At 39.8% G+C, this 18,414-nt stretch overlaps 1 protein-coding gene across 1 annotated transcript in view; it reads left to right on the forward strand.

The window, feature by feature from the left end:
- The window catches only part of LOC133631147 (tyrosine-protein kinase CSK), a 118,412-nt gene extending 100,537 nt beyond the window's left edge, over positions 1–17,875 (forward strand). Inside the window, exons 6-13 of the mRNA XM_062023252.1 lie at positions 4,192–4,285; positions 4,572–4,637; positions 4,719–4,818; positions 4,899–4,989; positions 10,119–10,192; positions 10,272–10,467; positions 10,552–10,638; positions 16,732–17,875. Coding sequence (XP_061879236.1) covers positions 4,192–4,285; positions 4,572–4,637; positions 4,719–4,818; positions 4,899–4,989; positions 10,119–10,192; positions 10,272–10,467; positions 10,552–10,638; positions 16,732–16,914 — 891 coding nt within the window. The 3' untranslated portion in view covers positions 16,915–17,875. The remainder of the gene's footprint in view (positions 1–4,191; positions 4,286–4,571; positions 4,638–4,718; positions 4,819–4,898; positions 4,990–10,118; positions 10,193–10,271; positions 10,468–10,551; positions 10,639–16,731) is intronic.
- Positions 17,876–18,414: the final 539 nt, after the last annotated feature.

Genomic DNA, 18,414 nt, shown 5'->3' on the forward strand with positions numbered 1-18,414 from the left:
TAAATAATATATGATAAAGTTCTCAATAAATAGTTAAACAAGTTGTAATTCACATAATGAGATGAATAAGATTATCTAATTTTTCAATTAAGTTTTTTTTTTTTTTTGCCAAATAAAGAGGAAGAATCACGCAGTTTCACAATACATGCCCCTCATTGATACGAATAGTAATTCATAGTAAAAATAGAAGGACCCAGGACCTTTGCGGGTCTTCTTTTGCATTTGGAGATGACATCATGCAACAGAATTTTCATTTTTGAAATATGGCCACAGGAGTTGTAAAGGAATGAATCTCAAAATTTGCATTTTCTGTTTTTTGTTTGTTTCAGCATAAGCTATACAGCTAGACGACATTATTGGCCTTGAAAGTAAAAAAAAAAAAAAAAAAAAAAGGTATTAATATATGACTGACTTTTAAACACTTTTTATGAGTGGTACTGAGGGTCTTCTTTTTTTTTATATATCTAAAACGGTCAATGCTCAAACAATTATTATTAATCAAAATCAATGTTATGAATTATTGACTTATTTAAGGCTCCAACTACTTCACATCAAATAATTATTCAGAATCTTTACTTCTCAGTTAAAAAAAATAAAAAATAAAGGTGGGGGCAAACGATCGTTTTTTTCATGTGTTTCTCACAATGTCTTCGGGTCTAAATTGAATGTCAAAATTAACCAATCTCTCGGTTTATGGCTACCGGCTTCTACTATACAAGTGTGAGGCGATATTTATAATCTGGCATTAACTTTGACCAACTCAGAGGCAGCAGCTCAATATGTTACTAGTTAACTCTGTGTTCAAGGAGCCGTTAAAAATAGTTATTCGGTGTTCGTTCTTATAATTACAATATCCCTAATACTTAGTTAATATTCAGGTTACAAGATGCAAATGGAGTATTGCTTGCGGTTTTTGGGTGTTTTGAGAGAGCTTTATGGGAAGAATAAATTAGTCTAATTAGCTGCGTTTTTAGCCATCTACTGCGAGTCGTATTTTAAAAATTAAAATGCATAAAGAAGAAAAAAATGTGTGCTTGTTTCACATAGGAATTGGGAATGATAGGCAAACTTTTTTTTAAAAAAGTGCAGGTTTACTAACTTTAAGGCCACCCAAGAAAAAAAAACATTAGAATAGTAAAATGTCTAAAAAAATAAATAAATATAAAAGTAATGTTTCCTCATTTCATAGTAGTTTTGATAATAGATAAAAGTTTAAAAAAAACACTAAAAAAACGGTGTCTTGGAAAACATCTGAACCACAACTTCTTTTGTAAATTCCAGTAAAAAGATGTGAGGCTATCCTGAAACACCTCATAAAACACAAAAAGATGAGAGGGCTGACAAAAAAACAGCAAAGCGCCTCATCCTGAAAGGAGCCAAACGTCCTTTATCTGCTCGCCGTATTGATGTTGCTCCAGCGAGCTGACAGAAACGTCATTCATCAGCGGTTCTCCTACGGGAAGGGAATCCCAATCATCACACCCACTTTAGAAGTCTGTTTTTTCTCTGCAGCGTACAAAATGTACACACTTTCTAATGGTGCTATTGATGTCTTTGTTTTCAGATTCAACCTACTGGGAATAGTAATATATCTGTACAGTTTTTCATGTTTGTTATTCTGTTGCTTTTGGTTTTTTTTCCTGGGACCTCTGAATAAAAGGGGCTAAAGTCTGTTGATTATTTTTCGTTTAAAAAAATAACACTATTTAAAGTGCACAATTAATCACTATTTCCTACAGGACCATAGTGTATCCATGGCATTAGATTGTATGAATCAGGCCTGGGCAATTATTTTGACTCAGGACTATCGGTGACTCAGACTGATTGAATGCTAAAAACGTTATGACAGACCGCCTTAAAAAACGAAATTAAATTTTTTTTTTACTGAATGAGACACCCACAATGTACATGAAAATAAAGAATGTGAGATTTACAATATTAACTATGAAGGATAAAACACTGAATATTGACAACATTTGACCGTCACACCCACTCTCGATCGACATATTTTACAATAAAGTGAAACGCAACTAAAATGCAACAAACACAGCGAAATATGAACGCAAAGGGTAAAAAAAATAAAACACCTACAATCTGATATATCTGATACATCACTAAGCTTCAGAACTTTGTTGTAAAAATCTCCTTCCGCGTCTGTCCCTGACACCCACATTTCAGGCTGGCCGCTCTGGAAACACTCTGTGGAAACATACCACGCCCACACTGCTTGGTGCCTCGTCTGAGCTGCTGTGACTTAGATGACCATAGTAACTAGTATATCATGCAAAAGTGCAGATTCCAACCATTGAAATACTTTGTATGGTTCAAGACTTAGTCATTAGAAAACATCACTTCACGTCATAATGGCAGCTACAGTTTCCATCTTAAAGATCTAAAAAAATTATTTGGGAATGTCCGGCGGGCCAGATTGAAAAGGTTAACGGGCCGCATGCGGCTCCCGGGCCTTAATTTTTCCAGGTCTGGTATAAGTGATGTTAATGTCTAATTTGCATTATTTTCCTAGGCGCATAAACTGTGCAGACTGGTAAAACTGAGCTTTTTGATTGGTGTCATAAGAAATGTGCGACATTGCATCTTGTTTTTAACAACCGAACATGAAGTTTACGCCTTATGCTTGTTTGTTTTATTTCGTGAAGTGGTAGAGACTCGTGCATACGAACGAGCATTAAGTTTCCGGGTCCCCATGTAGGTATGCAATGATTTTAAAGAAAATTAACACATTCACTGTATGTCTATTGATGAACAGATGCGGTTTAATGCACAACAAAGTCCGCTCTAGTGTTTGTGTGTTTTGCTTAGTGAGGTGTGTGTGTATGAGGTGTGCTGAAAAGTAGATTTACAATGCCTTTTACTGTAAGAAGTTGAAACAATTGATATAAGTGCAAACCCCAAAACCAGTGAAGTTGGCAAGTTGTGTAAATCGTAAACAAATCGTCAAACAGTTTAAAAACAACATTTCTCAACCAGCTATTGCAAGGAATTTAGGGATTTCACCATCTACCGTCCGTAATATCATCAAAAGTTTCAGAGAATCTGGATAAATCACTACACGTAAGCAATGATATTACGGACCTTCGATCCCTCAGGCGGTACTGCATCAAAAAGCGACCATCAGTGTGTAAAGAATATCAACTGCGGAAAGGTTGTGTCCTGCGGACCAAAGAGGAAAAGAACCATCCGGATTGTTATAGGTGCAGGTATGGTATAGGGGTGTATTAGTGCCCAAGGCATGACTGTTGAACAACTTAAGCTGTGCATCAAGCAAGAATGACAAAAAATTCCACCTGAAAAGCTTAAAAAATTGGTCTCTTCAGTTCCCAAACGTTTACTGAGTGTTATTAAAAGGAAAGGCCATGTAACACAGTGGTAAAAATTCCCCTGTGCCAACTTTTTTGCAATGCGTTGCTGCTATTAAATTCTAAGTTAATGATTTGCAAAACAAAATAAGTTTGTCAGTTTGAACATTAAATATCTTGTCTTTGCAGTCTATTCAGTTGAATTTAAATTGAAAAGGATTTGCAAATCATTGTATTCTGTCTTCGTTTACGATTTACACAACGTGCCAACTTTAGTGTGAGTGCGCTGTAGCAGCAAACTATGTGGCTACTTTGCCCTCTAAGGTGATGCACTACAATCAGAATCAGATTTATAGGCCAAGTATGTTTAACACAAGGAATTTGATTTGGTAGACTGTGCAGTACCGTGGCGGCCACCCTGGTATGAAACGAGGGATACATTAAAGAACACAGAGGACATCTAAGACATTAAAAGAGCACAGAGCTGATGCAACCAGCTTCCACATTAGCGGCGCCATTTCTACACACAGCTACAAAAGTAAAACAAAAAAAGAGCAACTAATAATACATATTGCGCACATACAATTACACCAAACAAAACAAGCATGTATCAAGCACCAAGTTATATGAACCCGAGGTAGGGCTGAGTGATACGGACCAAAACTGGTAATGCTGTATTTTTTTGTTCGAAAAACGTGCACAGTACATAAGGTTGCGGAAGTGTTTTACGGCTAGATAGCCAGTGTTGAGTACTCAAATTATTTTTGTTGTAAGTAGTAACGTAATGTGTTGTTTATTTTTACAGAGCAATTAGTTAGCCATTGTTATGTCAAAGCAGTTTTCTGCAGTAAAGGTCTTCTGTCTCTTCTTGCAGCATTACACCAAAGACGCCGATGGCCTCTGCACCAGCCTCATTAAACCCAAGCTGATGGAGGGCACCGTGGCGGCACAGGACGAGTTCTCCAGGAGTAAGGACTCATTAAACTGATCCGTTGTGCGGGATGTCATTGTGTATTTCCCCGTCGTAAACGTTAAGTCGGGGACACAGACAAAAGCAGTAATCGCGTTAAACGCCGCAGGGCTTTTCTTATCTGTCAGCAAGGTCAGTCCTACGCCGCTAACCCCCCTTGTCATTCCGCTACACGTCCAACCTCCATCTTGCCAACATCAGACCTCTCTAGGCGGATAATGATGCTCTTCTGCTCACACGTACGACACAATTTGTGTTTGACTCATGTCTGTTCTTTGCTACAGGCGGCTGGGCTTTGAACAGGAAGGAGCTGAAACTCCTACAGACCATCGGCAAAGGAGAGTTTGGAGGTCAGAAGCACTTTTTTAATTTTTTTTTATTATCATTGCCTTGCTGCACATGACCAATCCTCTCCTCTTCTGGGTCCTCAGACGTCATGGTGGGCGACTACAGAGGGACCAAAGTGGCAGTCAAGTGTATCAAGAACGACGCCACAGCGCAGGCTTTCATCGCGGAGGCCTCCGTCATGACGTAAATGACGAGTCGATGTTCGTTAAAGATGCATGTGAGGAATCGTTTGAAATGTGCTTGGGTCTTTTGTGTCGACGCAGGCAACTGAGACACAACAACTTGGTGCAGCTGCTGGGAGTCATTGTGGAGGAGAGGGGAAGCCTCTACATCGTCACAGAATACATGGCCAAGGTACTCCGCAAATAGTCTCTCAAAAATGATCTTAAATACTCAAATTATATTGTAAGGAAGACTGGTTAATTGGAAGCAGGCGATAATTTTGGATTCAAAATTTTATAAAACTTTAATGTTGCTTACCACCATCAACGGTTAACAGGTTTTACTATTAAAGCTGGGGTACTTGAATCTTGTGTCACCAGACAGAATTCAAACTGTAAATCCCGCACCCCACTCTGTGCACCTCGCTGATAGTCCCTCCCAGTCTCCTCCTCTCTGGAAGGGCAAAAAATTGCGCACGAGAGCTGCACGTGCACACATATAGGTTGTTGACAGTCTGAAGTTGCATCGAAGTATCCCTTAGTCTTTATTTTGTCGCAGACTATCGGTAACACACGTCGCCACGCAAAAGGATACACACAAAATATGGGAAAATGGAACATTAGATTACCTGTCTAGAAGGTAAACAGCCACTTTTGTACGCCTGACCAATAGCGTCATTTACGACAATCAGCTATTTCTTAGGACTCTAAATATACATTACATACAGCCTATTTTTGCCGCAAAATCGACTAGTGATTCACCGAAAATTTGTCCGTCAAAAAAGATTTTACTCTGAGAGTAAAATCTTTTTATATTTTTTTTATATTTCATCACAACAGAGAGTCTCTGAAACTGGCTGTTGTGATGAAATATCCACTTCCTCTGGCAGGTCGCATCTTTCCCCACGCACACGAACGACATAGCTCGCCCAAAGCTGAAGAAAAAGTCACAATCAAGTCGCATCGCCGTTTAGACCGAAGTAATATTTGAAAAGATCAGATTTGGACTACCTCCTGATGTGGCCTGAATCTTATGGGAAAGGATTAGATTTAAAGCACCTTAGAGCGATTAGACCTGCAAAAAATCAGATCTGTGTCAATTTTGGGCAAAAAATTCTGATTTGGTGTGCAGTGTAAACGGTGCCAAACAAACCTTTAACGAAGTGATCACTATAAGCTTGTGCGTTCTTCGACTCAATCTGCTCCCTTGGTCTGGACTGTGTGTCCCTTTTTTTGTCGTTTTGTGTAAAATTTTGCACTCTTTCGGCCGTCTGGATAACCTCTCGAAGGAACTTTTCGCGTTTTGAACGGTTCCAATAGCCTAAAACAACGCAAGCATTGGGCATTTTATTCCAGAAAAGCATAGTGCCGCCGGAACGCTATGACTACAGACGCTCACTGGCCAACCACTTCGAGTCGCTCATATTCAATGAGCCGGACATGACGTCAGGTGAATACAACCTATAGCTAACAGCAAGCTAGCGCTCCTCAATGTAAACAAATGGGTGGATCTAAACAAACATCCACTGTAACGATACCAAGTACAAGAGCCATGTGTAGTCCATGTGTAGTCAATACTACAATGATTCCATCTATATGTTTTATTATCACAAAAATGTATAATTTTTGTAATTGTTTATAATCTGAGAAAATGCATCCCTGGACACAGGAGGACTTTTTAATTATGACCCATGTATGACCCTGTAACTACTTGGTATTAGATCCATACCCAAATTTGTAGTATCACCCATAACTTATGTCAGGTAGCAAACAGCAGAAGAATAAGTGCTTATTACATTTTAACAGAAGAGTAGATAGGACATATTAAAACAGAAAGTAAGCTGATATCAACAGTAAATTAATAAATAGATTAATAATCCTTTTTCTACCGCGTAGAATAATTTTGACAAAATAGAATGAGAAATGACACAATATGTTACTGCATATGTCAACAGCCAATTAGGAGCCTTTGTTTGCTTCCTTACTACTAAAGGAGAAGTTTTCTAGTATGTTCACTTTTATTTAATGCCAAAAATGTTCTTCGATTGCAGTAAGAAACATATGATTAATGTATCATAAGATGTTTTGTTAAAATAAAACCAATAATGACGTATTTTTGTGGTCCCCTTTATCAAATATCAAATACATTTTGGTACCAGTACCAAAATAGTGGTATTGGGACAACCAGTGATGGGCAGTAACAAGCAACATGTAGCTAAACTATGTAGCATAACTACATTTCCAAGGCTTTGCGGTAGCATTACTACTTTTTGAACGAGTGGCTTTTCCTGTAGCTTAGCTATTTTTAGACCCATGTAGCTTACATCAAAGCTACAAGCTACAAAGAGAGAAAATGGCCCCCCAAAAATACGGAGAAAATACAATGACCTGGATGAATGAGAACATCCATACATACGGAGAACATCCATGATTATTGGTTGGTGTTTGTAATTGGCTAAGGTTGGCTCTAAACATAACGGACTGGCCATAACGGATGGATGAACAAGTAGATTAATAATCCTTTTTCTACCGCTTGTCCTTCATAATTTTGACATTAATAGAATAAGAACTGACACAATGTTACAGCATATGTTAGCAGCCAATTAGGAGCCTTTGTTTGCTTCCGTACTACTTAAAGAGAAGTTTTGTAGTGTTTACTATCTTATTTAATACTAAAAATGTTCTTTGATTGCAGTAAGAAACTTATGATTAATGTATCATTCAATTTTCTGTTCAAATAAAGCCAATAATGATGTGTTTTTGTCGTCCGCTTTATCAAATATCAAATACATTTTGGTACCAGTACCAAAATAGTGTCATCGGGACAACCAGTGATGGGCAGTAACAAGCAACATGTAGCTAAGCTACGTATCTTAACTGCATTTTCCAGGCTTTGCAGTAGCATTACTACTTTTTGAACGTGTAGCTTAGCTATTTTTAGACCCATGTAGCTTGTAGTTTACATAAAAGCTACAAGCTACAAAGAGAGGAAATGGCCCCCCAAAAATACGGAGAGCATCCATGATACCATACCATACCAACTTTACTTATAAAGCCCTTTAAAAACAAGCACAGTTGAAAAACAAAGGGCTGTACACCACAAAGAAATAGAGGCCAATGACAGACTAAAAAATATTTAAAACAGAAATAAAAATACACATTGAATAAGCAAATATAAATTACCCTAAGAACAGTTTGTTGGATAAAAAACAGTTTAAAAGTTAAAAACAGTTTAAAATCTCATGCTGGGTTAAAAGCCAGTGAATAAAAATGGGTTTTAAGAAGGGTCTTAAATGTAGCCAAAGAAGGGGCCTGTCTCACATGGAGAGGGAGATCGTTCCAGAGTTTGGGACCTGCAACAGAGAAGGCTCTGTCCCCTCTGAGCTTGCGCTTTGTTTTGGGTACCTCCAGGATCAGCTGATCAGCTGACTTGAGGGACCGGGTAGGGGCATAGAGGTGGAGCAGCTCAGAGAGGTACGGTGGGGCAAGACCACGTAAGGATTTAAAAACGAGTAAGATAATTTTAAAATGGACTCTAAAAGACACAGGCAGCCAGTGGAGGGAGGCTAAAACAGGAGTAATGTGTTCTCTTTTTCTTGTGTTTGTTAAAAGTCGGGCAGCTGCATTTTGGACCAGCTGCAGACGTGAGAGGGAGGACTGACTAATTCCAAAATACAAGGAGTTACAGTAATCCAGCCGAGATGTGATAAAGGCATGGATTACTGTCTCTAACTGTTGCCTAGAAAGAAGGTTTTTAACCTTGGCCAGCTGACGTAAATAAAAAAAGCTGGCTTTCACCACTGTGCCAATCTGACGGTCCAATTTAAAATCACTGTCAATACGAAAGCCCAGGTTGGTGATCATGGGCTTAACGTGCAAAGCCAAGGGGCCAAAGTTAACAGGGGGGAGCTCACAGGTACCACTAGGTCCAAACACTATTACTTCTTGTTGGTGTTTGTATATAGAGTCACAATTGGCTGAGGTTGGCTCTAAACATAACGGACTGGCCATGACGGATGGATGAACAAGTATATAAGTAATCCTTTTTCTACCGCTTGTCCCTCATAATTTTGAGCCTTTGTTTGCTTCCTGACTACTAAAAGAGAAGTTTTCTAGTATGTTCACTATCTTATTTAATACTAAAAATGTTCTTTGGTTGCAGTAAGAAACTTATGATTAATGTATCATACGATTTTCTGTTAAAATAAAGCCAATAATGACGTGTTTTTGTGGTCCGCTTTATCAAATATCAAATAAATTTTGGTACCAGTACCAAAATAGTGGTGTCGGGACAACCAGTGATGGGCAGTAACAAGCAACATGTAGCTAAGCTATGTAGCTTAACTGCATTTTCCAGGCTTTAGTAAGCAAAATCATAACAGACACGCACTCATGTCACATGACGACGAGGGAGTCGGAGACAGAGGGACGACTCCAAAAAAACATACTTGAAAATAGCAGAGGGACTCTCTCCTACAGATTAGATTTTTTTCCTTTAATGATGAAGATAAAGTTCAGGAAACCCACAAAAATGTGTGTCCTTGGCCATATTTAGACAAATGTATGCGTTTAGAGAAAACAATGCCCAAAGCCTTAGTTTTTAGTTGAAAACCAAACATTACCATACAACTAAACTGCTGTCTTCATCTAAGACGTCCTACCCAAATTTAGGAACACACATTAAGGTGAGTTCAGTTCATGAACAGTTTTACTGCACATAACCATTACCAACTGTTCACAAACACACAAGTCGTTTTTTTTGTCAAGATATAGATAGATGATGTTTTTTTACTGTTGGTAGAGAAAGTTAATGACATAAGGGTGGGGCAAAGAAAAGGCAAACTAAATACATGCATACAGTGGGGTGCGGGGACCCCTAGAGGTAGTTGTAGGGTGTCCCCAGCTAAATGACAGATATTTAATAGTAATGGACCCTTATAAGGTCAATTTGTACACTCTCAGTTACATTAATATTGATATTATACATGTGGGCCCATAGATAGAAATGCCGCTAAATGAAGATTTGATGTAGCAAGCTCCTTTTGCCGTGTAGCTTGCTACAATTTTCCGGACATAGTTATCTCCTGTAGCTTAGCTACATTTAATTGAGAGTAACTTGTAGTTTAGCGTAATACATTTTCCAAGTAGCTTGCCTATAACTGGGGACCACCCCTAAGAGGTAGATAAAGCTGCTTGAAGCTGACCCCACAACATCAGGAGATGTTGCAGACCTTGACGGTTATTTGCTTTTGTAGAACCAACACACTCTGCGACTATTGTAGAATGTAAATGTTGAACCCCATGTCCTCTCCTGTGTTACAGGGCAGCCTGGTGGACTACCTGCGCTCCCGTGGACGAACCGTGCTGGGCGGAGACTGTTTACTAAAGTTCTCACTGTAAGCGGTCTTCTTTTCCTCCCTCCCTCACTGCTCCATGCCGTCTTAACACGTGCGTGGAACGTGTCCTTCTTTCCAGTGATGTGTGTGAGGCCATGGAGTACCTGGAGGCCAACAACTTCGTCCACAGAGACCTGGCGGCTCGCAACGTGCTGGTGTCCGACGACAACATCGCCAAGGTCAGCGACTTCGGCCTCACCAAGGAGGCCTCTTCCATACAGGACACCGGCAAGCTGCCCGTCAAGTGGACCTCCCCTGAAGCTCTCAGGGAGAAGGTGAGCGAGGAGGGATGTTTGGTTGTAGAGTCGCTTGACTTCATTGAGCGTAATCCTCATCCCGGCAACGCTTTTACCCCGCAGAGGTTTTCCACCAAGTCGGATGTCTGGAGTTACGGGATCCTACTGTGGGAGATCTACTCCTTCGGCCGCGTGCCTTACCCTCGAATTGTGAGTGCATGAACGTCACACTCAGCTCTCTATTGTGGAAGTCAATACATGAACATTATTCACATCTTTTTATAGCATCCACTACACACACTTCCTGATTTGCTGAGGGTGTCAGATTGCATCTCTTTAGATAAAGAAGCCTTTGTAAATGGAAACAAATCAGTTTGTGAAATGGTTACTGCTAGGGCTGCAGCTATTGATGACTCTAGTTATCCAGTAATCTATGGATTAGTTTGTTCTATGAATCCAGGATTCGTTCAAACTCGTTTTTATCCTTTCTCGTGCATGAGCCACCCTTATATAGATGCCCACCACATAACTTTGCTACACATCTTGAAATAACAACTGTTTGTTAATCAATCAAGATTAGATTGTGGACAACACTTCCAACTAGGGCTGGGCGATATGGCCTTTAATTAATATCTCGATATTTTTAGGCCATGTCACGATACACGATATATATCTCGATATTTTGCCTTAGCCTTGAATGAACACTTGATGCATATAATCACAGCAGTATGATGATTCTATGTGTCTACATTAAAACATTATTGTTCATACTGCAATAATATATGCTCATTTTAAGCTTTCATGCAGAGAGGGAAATCACAACTAAGTCAATTTACCAAAACGGTATTTATTAAACAGTTATTAAGCAGTGGCACAAACATTCATGTCATTTCCAAAACAGAAAGTGCAAGATTGTCAGAGACATTTTAAAACAAGCTTTGAGTGCACTTTTGTGCATGACGTCACTAAGATGACATATCAAAACAACACTAAATTAAAGTGCACTTTTTGTACAGAACGCCACTACAATAGTTTAAAACTAATAAAGTGCACTTTTGTGCATGATGTCACACAAGATATTTCAATAACTGTCAAATAAAAAAGAGCTGCATAATAGGAAGTCAAATAGTGTATGTCCTTCGCTATGTGGTACGTTCCTGCGGACGTTATCTCCTTCTGTTGTTGACTTTTTTTTTTTCATACGGTGTTGATCTGGAAATGGTTGCTTCGGCATTTTGTTGGTGTGGCACCAGCCGGAGATGTTGACATGCGGAGTTTCAAGCACTCTTCATTCTCTAGCGGGTGACTTTTCAAGTCATCCTAAAAATTAGCAGTGCCGCTACTTTTTATAGCAACACTTTTGCCGCCTACTTGACAAATTACTAGGGATGTCCGATAATGGCTTTTTGCTGATATCCGATATTCCGATATTGTCCAACTCTTTAATTACCGATACCGATATATACAGTCGTGGAATTAACACATTATTATGCCTAATTTCGACAACCAGGTATGGTGAAGATAAGGTCCTTTTTTTAAATAAAAAATAAAAAAAATAATAAAATAAGATAAATGAATTAAAAACATTTTCTTGAATAAAAAAGAAAGTAAAACAATATAAAAACAGTTACATAGAAACTAGTAATTAATGAAAATGAGTAAAATTAACTGTTAAAGGTTAGTACTATTAGTGGACCAGCAGCACGCACAATCATGTGTGCTTACGGACTGTATCCCTTGCAGACTGTATTGCAGGGGTGCTCACACTTTTTCTGCAGGCGAGCTACTTTTCAATTGATCATGTCGCGGGGATCTACCTCATTCATATATATAATTTATATTTACTTATTTATGAAATATATGTTTTTTTTAACAAGTTAAAGGTGTTTAATGATAATGCAAGCATGTTTAACACATATAGTTAATAAATTAAAGGTGTTTAATGATAATACAAGAATGTTTTAATACAGAAAGTTAAAATTGTTATCAAGTTAAAGGTGTTTAAAGATAATGCAAGCATGTTTAACACATATAGTTAATATTGTTAACAAGTTAAAGGTGTTTGATGATAATACAAGCATGTTTAACACCTATAGTTAATAAATTAAAGGTGTTTAATGATAATACAAGAATGTTTTAATACATAAAGTTAAAATTGTTATCAAGTTAAAGGTGTTTAAAGATAATGCAAGCATGTTTAACACATTATAGTTAATATTGTTAACAAGTTAAAGGTGTTTGATGATAATAAAAGCATGTTTAACACATATAGATTCCTTTCTTTCATGAAGACAAGAATATAAGTTGGTGTATTACCTGATTCTGATGACTTGCATTGATAGGAATCAGACAGTGGTGCTGATAACGTCCGCATTTTCAAATGGAGGAGAAAAAAAGTCCTCCTTTCTGTCCAATACCACATGAAAGTGGTTGGTTTTTGGCATCTTATTTGTCCAGCTTCCGTACGCCTTTGTATACACTTTACAATAAATACATTGGCGGCAAACTCCGTAGCTTGCTAGCTTGTGCACGCCAGCTTTCTGAGACTCTTATGTTGTTAGCGCAGGCAGGATGAAGCAGCGCTTTTATTGTGCAACTGTGCAGTTGGTCTTTGGAGTTTTGACGACAGGTACGGCGCCAGAGTCTGTTGAAATAAAAAGAGTTTCTCGCCTTCCTGTCGGTAATTTTTTCTTAATAATGAGCTGGCAGCAGCCAGCGTCATCTCAGAAGACCCTCGGGTACCGTGAATGTCAATCAAGTGACGAAAGTGACATCATAGTGAAGATTTATGATCGCTCATTTTTAGGACTATTTTTTTAATGCCTGGCTGGGGATCGACTGACACACCCTCCGCGATCGACCGGTAGATCGCGATCGACGTAAAGAGCACCCCTGCTGTATTGATATATAATGTAGGAACCAGAATATTAGGAACAGAAAGAAACAACCCTTTTGTGTGAATGAGTGTAAATGGGGGAGGGAGATTGTTTGGGTTGGTGCACTAATTGTAAGTGTATCTTGTGTTTTTTATGTTGATTTAATAAAAAATAAAAAAACGATACCGATAATTTCCGATATTACATTTTAAAGCATTTATCGGCCGATATTATCGGACATCTCTACAAATTACGGTTGTCTGTTAAACATCTTCCCGCTGGAAGCCAAACCACCGCCAGACGATGAACCCTGTGCTGTTTTTCTTGGGAATGAATTCTTCCTTCATTTGTTACCAGATTTGCACCTTCTTTCTCTCGTATTACCACTCGCATCACAGCTAACGTTACCCATGCCGATACCTCTCCGCTCCGTGAAAACGTGTGACGTTGCACGCGTGACAGCAGGTGCGCTTGTTTTACGTCTCTGTGAGAAGGAGAGACAAGAAAGAGTGAGAAAAGCCTGTAGTGTAATGCCCGCAGCTAAAAGCAACTGCGTGAGAACGTACCGTATTTTTCGGACTATAAGTCGCAGTTTTTTTCAGTTTGGCCGGGGGTGCGACTTATACTCAGGAGCGACTTATGTGTGAAATTATTAACACATTACCGTAAAATATCAAATAATATTATTTAGCTCATTCACGTAAGAGACTAGACCAGGGGTGTCAAACATACGGCCCGCGGGCCGGAACCGGCCCCCAAGGAGGTTCAATCAGGCCCGCAGGATAATTTGAAAGTGGAAAAAATACATAAAAGACATGGAATTAATATTTTAAATTCGCTGCAATTCATGGATTATCCGCTAAGGGGCGCACTCTTTCCATCAGAGTAGAAGACAAGCCGCATCACTGAGACAGACTGAAAACAGCAGACGGTATCAATGCGCCATCTGCTGCTTGTTACGACGTTGTTAATACCTTGGTCTCTACCTCTCCGCTACACCCTCATTAGCCAAAATGTCGTTATCCAAACGGAGAAAAGTAGATAAGGAGTGTAGAATTTTCAAAGAAAAATGGACCACGTCCTATTTATTTACAGAGATGCACGGAAAACCTTCGTGCTTGGTGTGTTTGCAACAAGTTTCGGTATTGAAGGAATATAATATTCGACGCCACTACGAGACTCATCACAAAGACAAAATTGCAGGACTACTGCGGGAGTTTGAGAAACGTTTTCAGGTATTTTGTGAACTTGAGACAGAATTTTCAGTTTTTCGCTCACCTTTCACAGTTAAAGCTTCTGATCTGCCGGTCGAAATTCAGCTAGAGATAATTGATTTGCAGTGTGATGCAGATTTGAAGGGCAAATTTGCCTCTGTAGGTCTGGACAGATTTTATCAGTATCTACTACCAGGGTACCCCAAATTAACAGCCCTGGCTGCTAAAATTTTGTGCATGTTTGGGACAACCTACCTTTGTGAACAAATTTTCTCAGTGATGAATATCAATAAAACAAAAATGCGTTCAAGGCTCACAAACAAGCACTTAAATGACATTCTGAAAGTGACAGCTAGTCAGGACATGACACCTGGTGTTGATGCACTTGTACAGGCCAAAAGATGCCAAGTTTCAGGAACAAATACAAGTCCAGACTAGACTAACACCTTTAAAATGCTGCCTTAGATACTGTTTTCATTGAAAGAATACAGCTCTGTGAAGATGAATCCTTACTGTGGTGATTTAAAAAATGTGCACTTTAATGTTAGTCAGCAGCTTCAAAACAAAAGTTGTGTGATGGAATTCTACTGTTCATACAACTCCATAAATTTTCAGTATGTATTGTATGTGTATGTATGTTTCATGTATGAAGTTTACAGATTTACAGGACAGGCGAACACTTTCTTCATTATACATTTAAAATCACTCTCCTTAGTTTGTAAGGTGTATGCAGGGATTACATTTAGATTTTATATGGACTGGACTAGACAAATAAGATTTCGTGAGATTTAGCGATTAGGAGTGACAGATTGTTTGGTAAACGTATAGCATGTTCTATATGTTATAGTTATTTGAATGACTCTTACCATAATATGTTACGTTAACATACCAGGCACGTTCTCAGTTGGTTATTTATGCGTCATATAACGTACACTTATTCAGCCTGTTGTTCACTATTCTTTATTTATTTTAAATTGCCTTTCAAATTTCTATTCTTGGTGTTTGGGTTTTATCAAATAAATTTCCCCAAAAAATGCGACTTATACTCCAGTGCGACTTAAATATGTTTTTTTCCTCCTTTATTATGCATTTTCGGCCGGTGCGACTTATACTCCGGAGCGACTTATACTCCGAAAAATACGGTTTACTCAAATTAGGGATGTCCCGATCCAGGTTTTTGCACTTCCGATCCGATACCGATGTTGTTTTTGCACTTCCGATCCGATACAGATACTGGCCTTATCCGAGCATGTATTAAAGTTTAAAGTTATTTAGCCTACTTAGATGTCAGATTCATGTTGAAAAGGGTTTTAGTACTCTTGATAACAACTAGCCAGCTGAATTAGGTGAGTTTGAATAATACACAATGGAGATGTTGACGTGCGGAGTTTCAAACACTCTTCATTTTCTAGCAGGGGACTTTTCAAATGATGCTACATATTAGCAGTAATGCTACTTTTTATAGCAACGCTTTTGCCCCACACTTGACAAATTACGGTTGTCTGTTCGACATATTCCCACTTGAAGCCAAACCACCGCCAGACGATGGACCCCCTGCTGTTTTTCTTGGGAATTAATTAATTCTTCCTTTATTATTACCGCTCACACGGCTACGCTAGCATCACAGCTAACGTTAGCCATGCTGCTACCTCACTGCTGGGAGAGTGAGTATACGTATGTGACGTATGATGTGACAGTATGTGACGTGTGTAAGAAGGTGCGCTTGTCTGTCTGTGAGAAGCAGACACAAGAAGGAGTGGAAAGAGCCTGTAGTGTAATGCCAGCAGCTAAAAGCAACTGCGTGAGGACGTATACTCGACTGTGTTGAAGGTGTGCTGGAAAATGCGGAACGGAAATTAGGGAGCAGCAGAAAAGTGGAATGTATTATTTAAATTGGTGCGTTGGAAAACATGGACCGGAATTTTTTTTTAAACTGGATCTGGATCGGTATTTTCCCATGCCTTGCCGATACGCATTTTTTGGCAAATATCGGCGGCCGATCCGATCTAAATATCGGATCGGGACATCCCTAACTCAAATATCACGATATAGTCATTTTCTATATCACACAGAGACAAACCCGCGATATATCGAGTATATTCGATATATTGCCCAGCCCTATTTCTAACACAATTGTGGGATGTCTGGTGATTTGTCGTTACGTTTTGAACGCGGGAGTCATGTTGTCTCTCCCCCCCCCACCCCATTTTCAGGCGCTGAAAGACGTGGTGCCCCGGGTGGAGAAGGGCTACAAGATGGACGCCCCCGACGGCTGCTCGCCGGTGGTGTACGACCTGATGAAGCAGTGCTGGACCCTGGACTCGGCGGTGCGGCCGTCCTTTCGCATGCTGAGGGAGAAGCTGCAGCATATCAGAGCTAAGGAGCTCTACCTGTGAAGCGGCGGAGAGAGGGGACGGTAGGGGGGAGGGAGGGGTGCAGCCCCACGCCACAAGACAAAGAACCAAGGGACCACAGCGACGCTTCCTCTCCAGCCTGTGGGTCTGCCTCCCTCTGCTTCCCTTTAAAGGACCCACTTCCTGTTTGTGTTGTAAAGCTTTGGCCATGTTTCCTCCTCCTGGCTTTTTCTTCCTCCTCTTCCTGCTCCACCGCCCCTCTGTTGAACACGCCATTACCTGGAGGGGAGGCTGGCCTTTTCCTCCATGTTTGTCAGGTGCTCGCTGACCCCTCCTCCTTCCTCCCTCCCTCACTGCCTGCATGTCACCGCCATCGCTTCCTCCCCTCTCCCCCCCCCCTGCTGGGCGTGGTGTCAGGTGTGGGGTCTTCGCTCTGTGCCAAAGTGCCTCCAGGCGTCCCTCCAGCACTTGTTCTATCGGACTTCTGTAGTCTTTCTTTTGTATGAATCATCCTTTTTTTATTTGCTTTCTTCTTTTCAGGGAGGTTATCAAACCATTTTTTTTTAGTGCCGTTACCCCCATTTTTGTGTCGATAACGTCATCTTTTTATTTTTAAGGGGGGCAGTATCATGTTTGTCCTCCAGCCATTGGGAGGAACCATGAGTAGGAGGGGGGGCGAGACATAACAGGAAGAGGCGGAGGAGGGGACCCCGAACATGGTGGATTCATCATACGTGGGCTTGTTTTTTTTATATCAAAATATATTTAAAGGATTTAAAAAAAGAAAAAAAAAAGAAAGAAAGGACAAACTGACTGGGGCCGAGAATTGACACAAAAAGTGGGACGGGGCCGAGTGGGTTTCCGCCGGGGTCTGCGTTGGGAGTGTTGAGTGGAAAACGTCACGGTTGGTGCATGCTGTGTGAGCGAGGCCTTCGGTTCAACTGTCAGTGCTTTCAATGTTCATTGTTTTATTATGCTATCATGAATAAATCATTCCATCGGAGGAGAGGGTGCAAGCGCCGACAGTCCTTTCACATTTCCCAAATGTACAAATCAAATTCGGCGAGGAAAAAATGGGAAAAATAGAGTAAAAAGGCACAACATAAAGAGAGAAGATGGACATGTTGATGCTAATTCATAAATCAATCATCCATCCATCCATCCATTTTCTACCGCTTATTCCCTTCGGGGGGCGCTGGAGCCTATCTCAGCTACAATTGGTCAATCAAAGTTTATTTATGTAGCCCTTAATCACAAATGTCTCAAGGGGCTGCACAAGCCACAACTTAGACTTAGACTTCCTTTTTATTGTCATTCAAATTTGAACTTTACAGTACAGATAAGAACGAAATTTCGTCACATAAGCTCATAGTGCAGGATAAAAAAGCAATAAGGTGCATATATAAATAAATAAATAGGTTACTGTACAGATAAATATATTGCACTTTTTCACATGCATCCACGTTCATGGATGTATGTTATATTGTCTTTTTTATTCCAGCGAGTTAACCCATTTTGGGGGGAGTTGAGGGGATAATTATG

The sequence above is a fragment of the Entelurus aequoreus genome, linkage group LG02 (assembly GCF_033978785.1).
Source record: "Entelurus aequoreus isolate RoL-2023_Sb linkage group LG02, RoL_Eaeq_v1.1, whole genome shotgun sequence".
NCBI lineage: Eukaryota > Metazoa > Chordata > Actinopteri > Syngnathiformes > Syngnathidae > Entelurus > Entelurus aequoreus.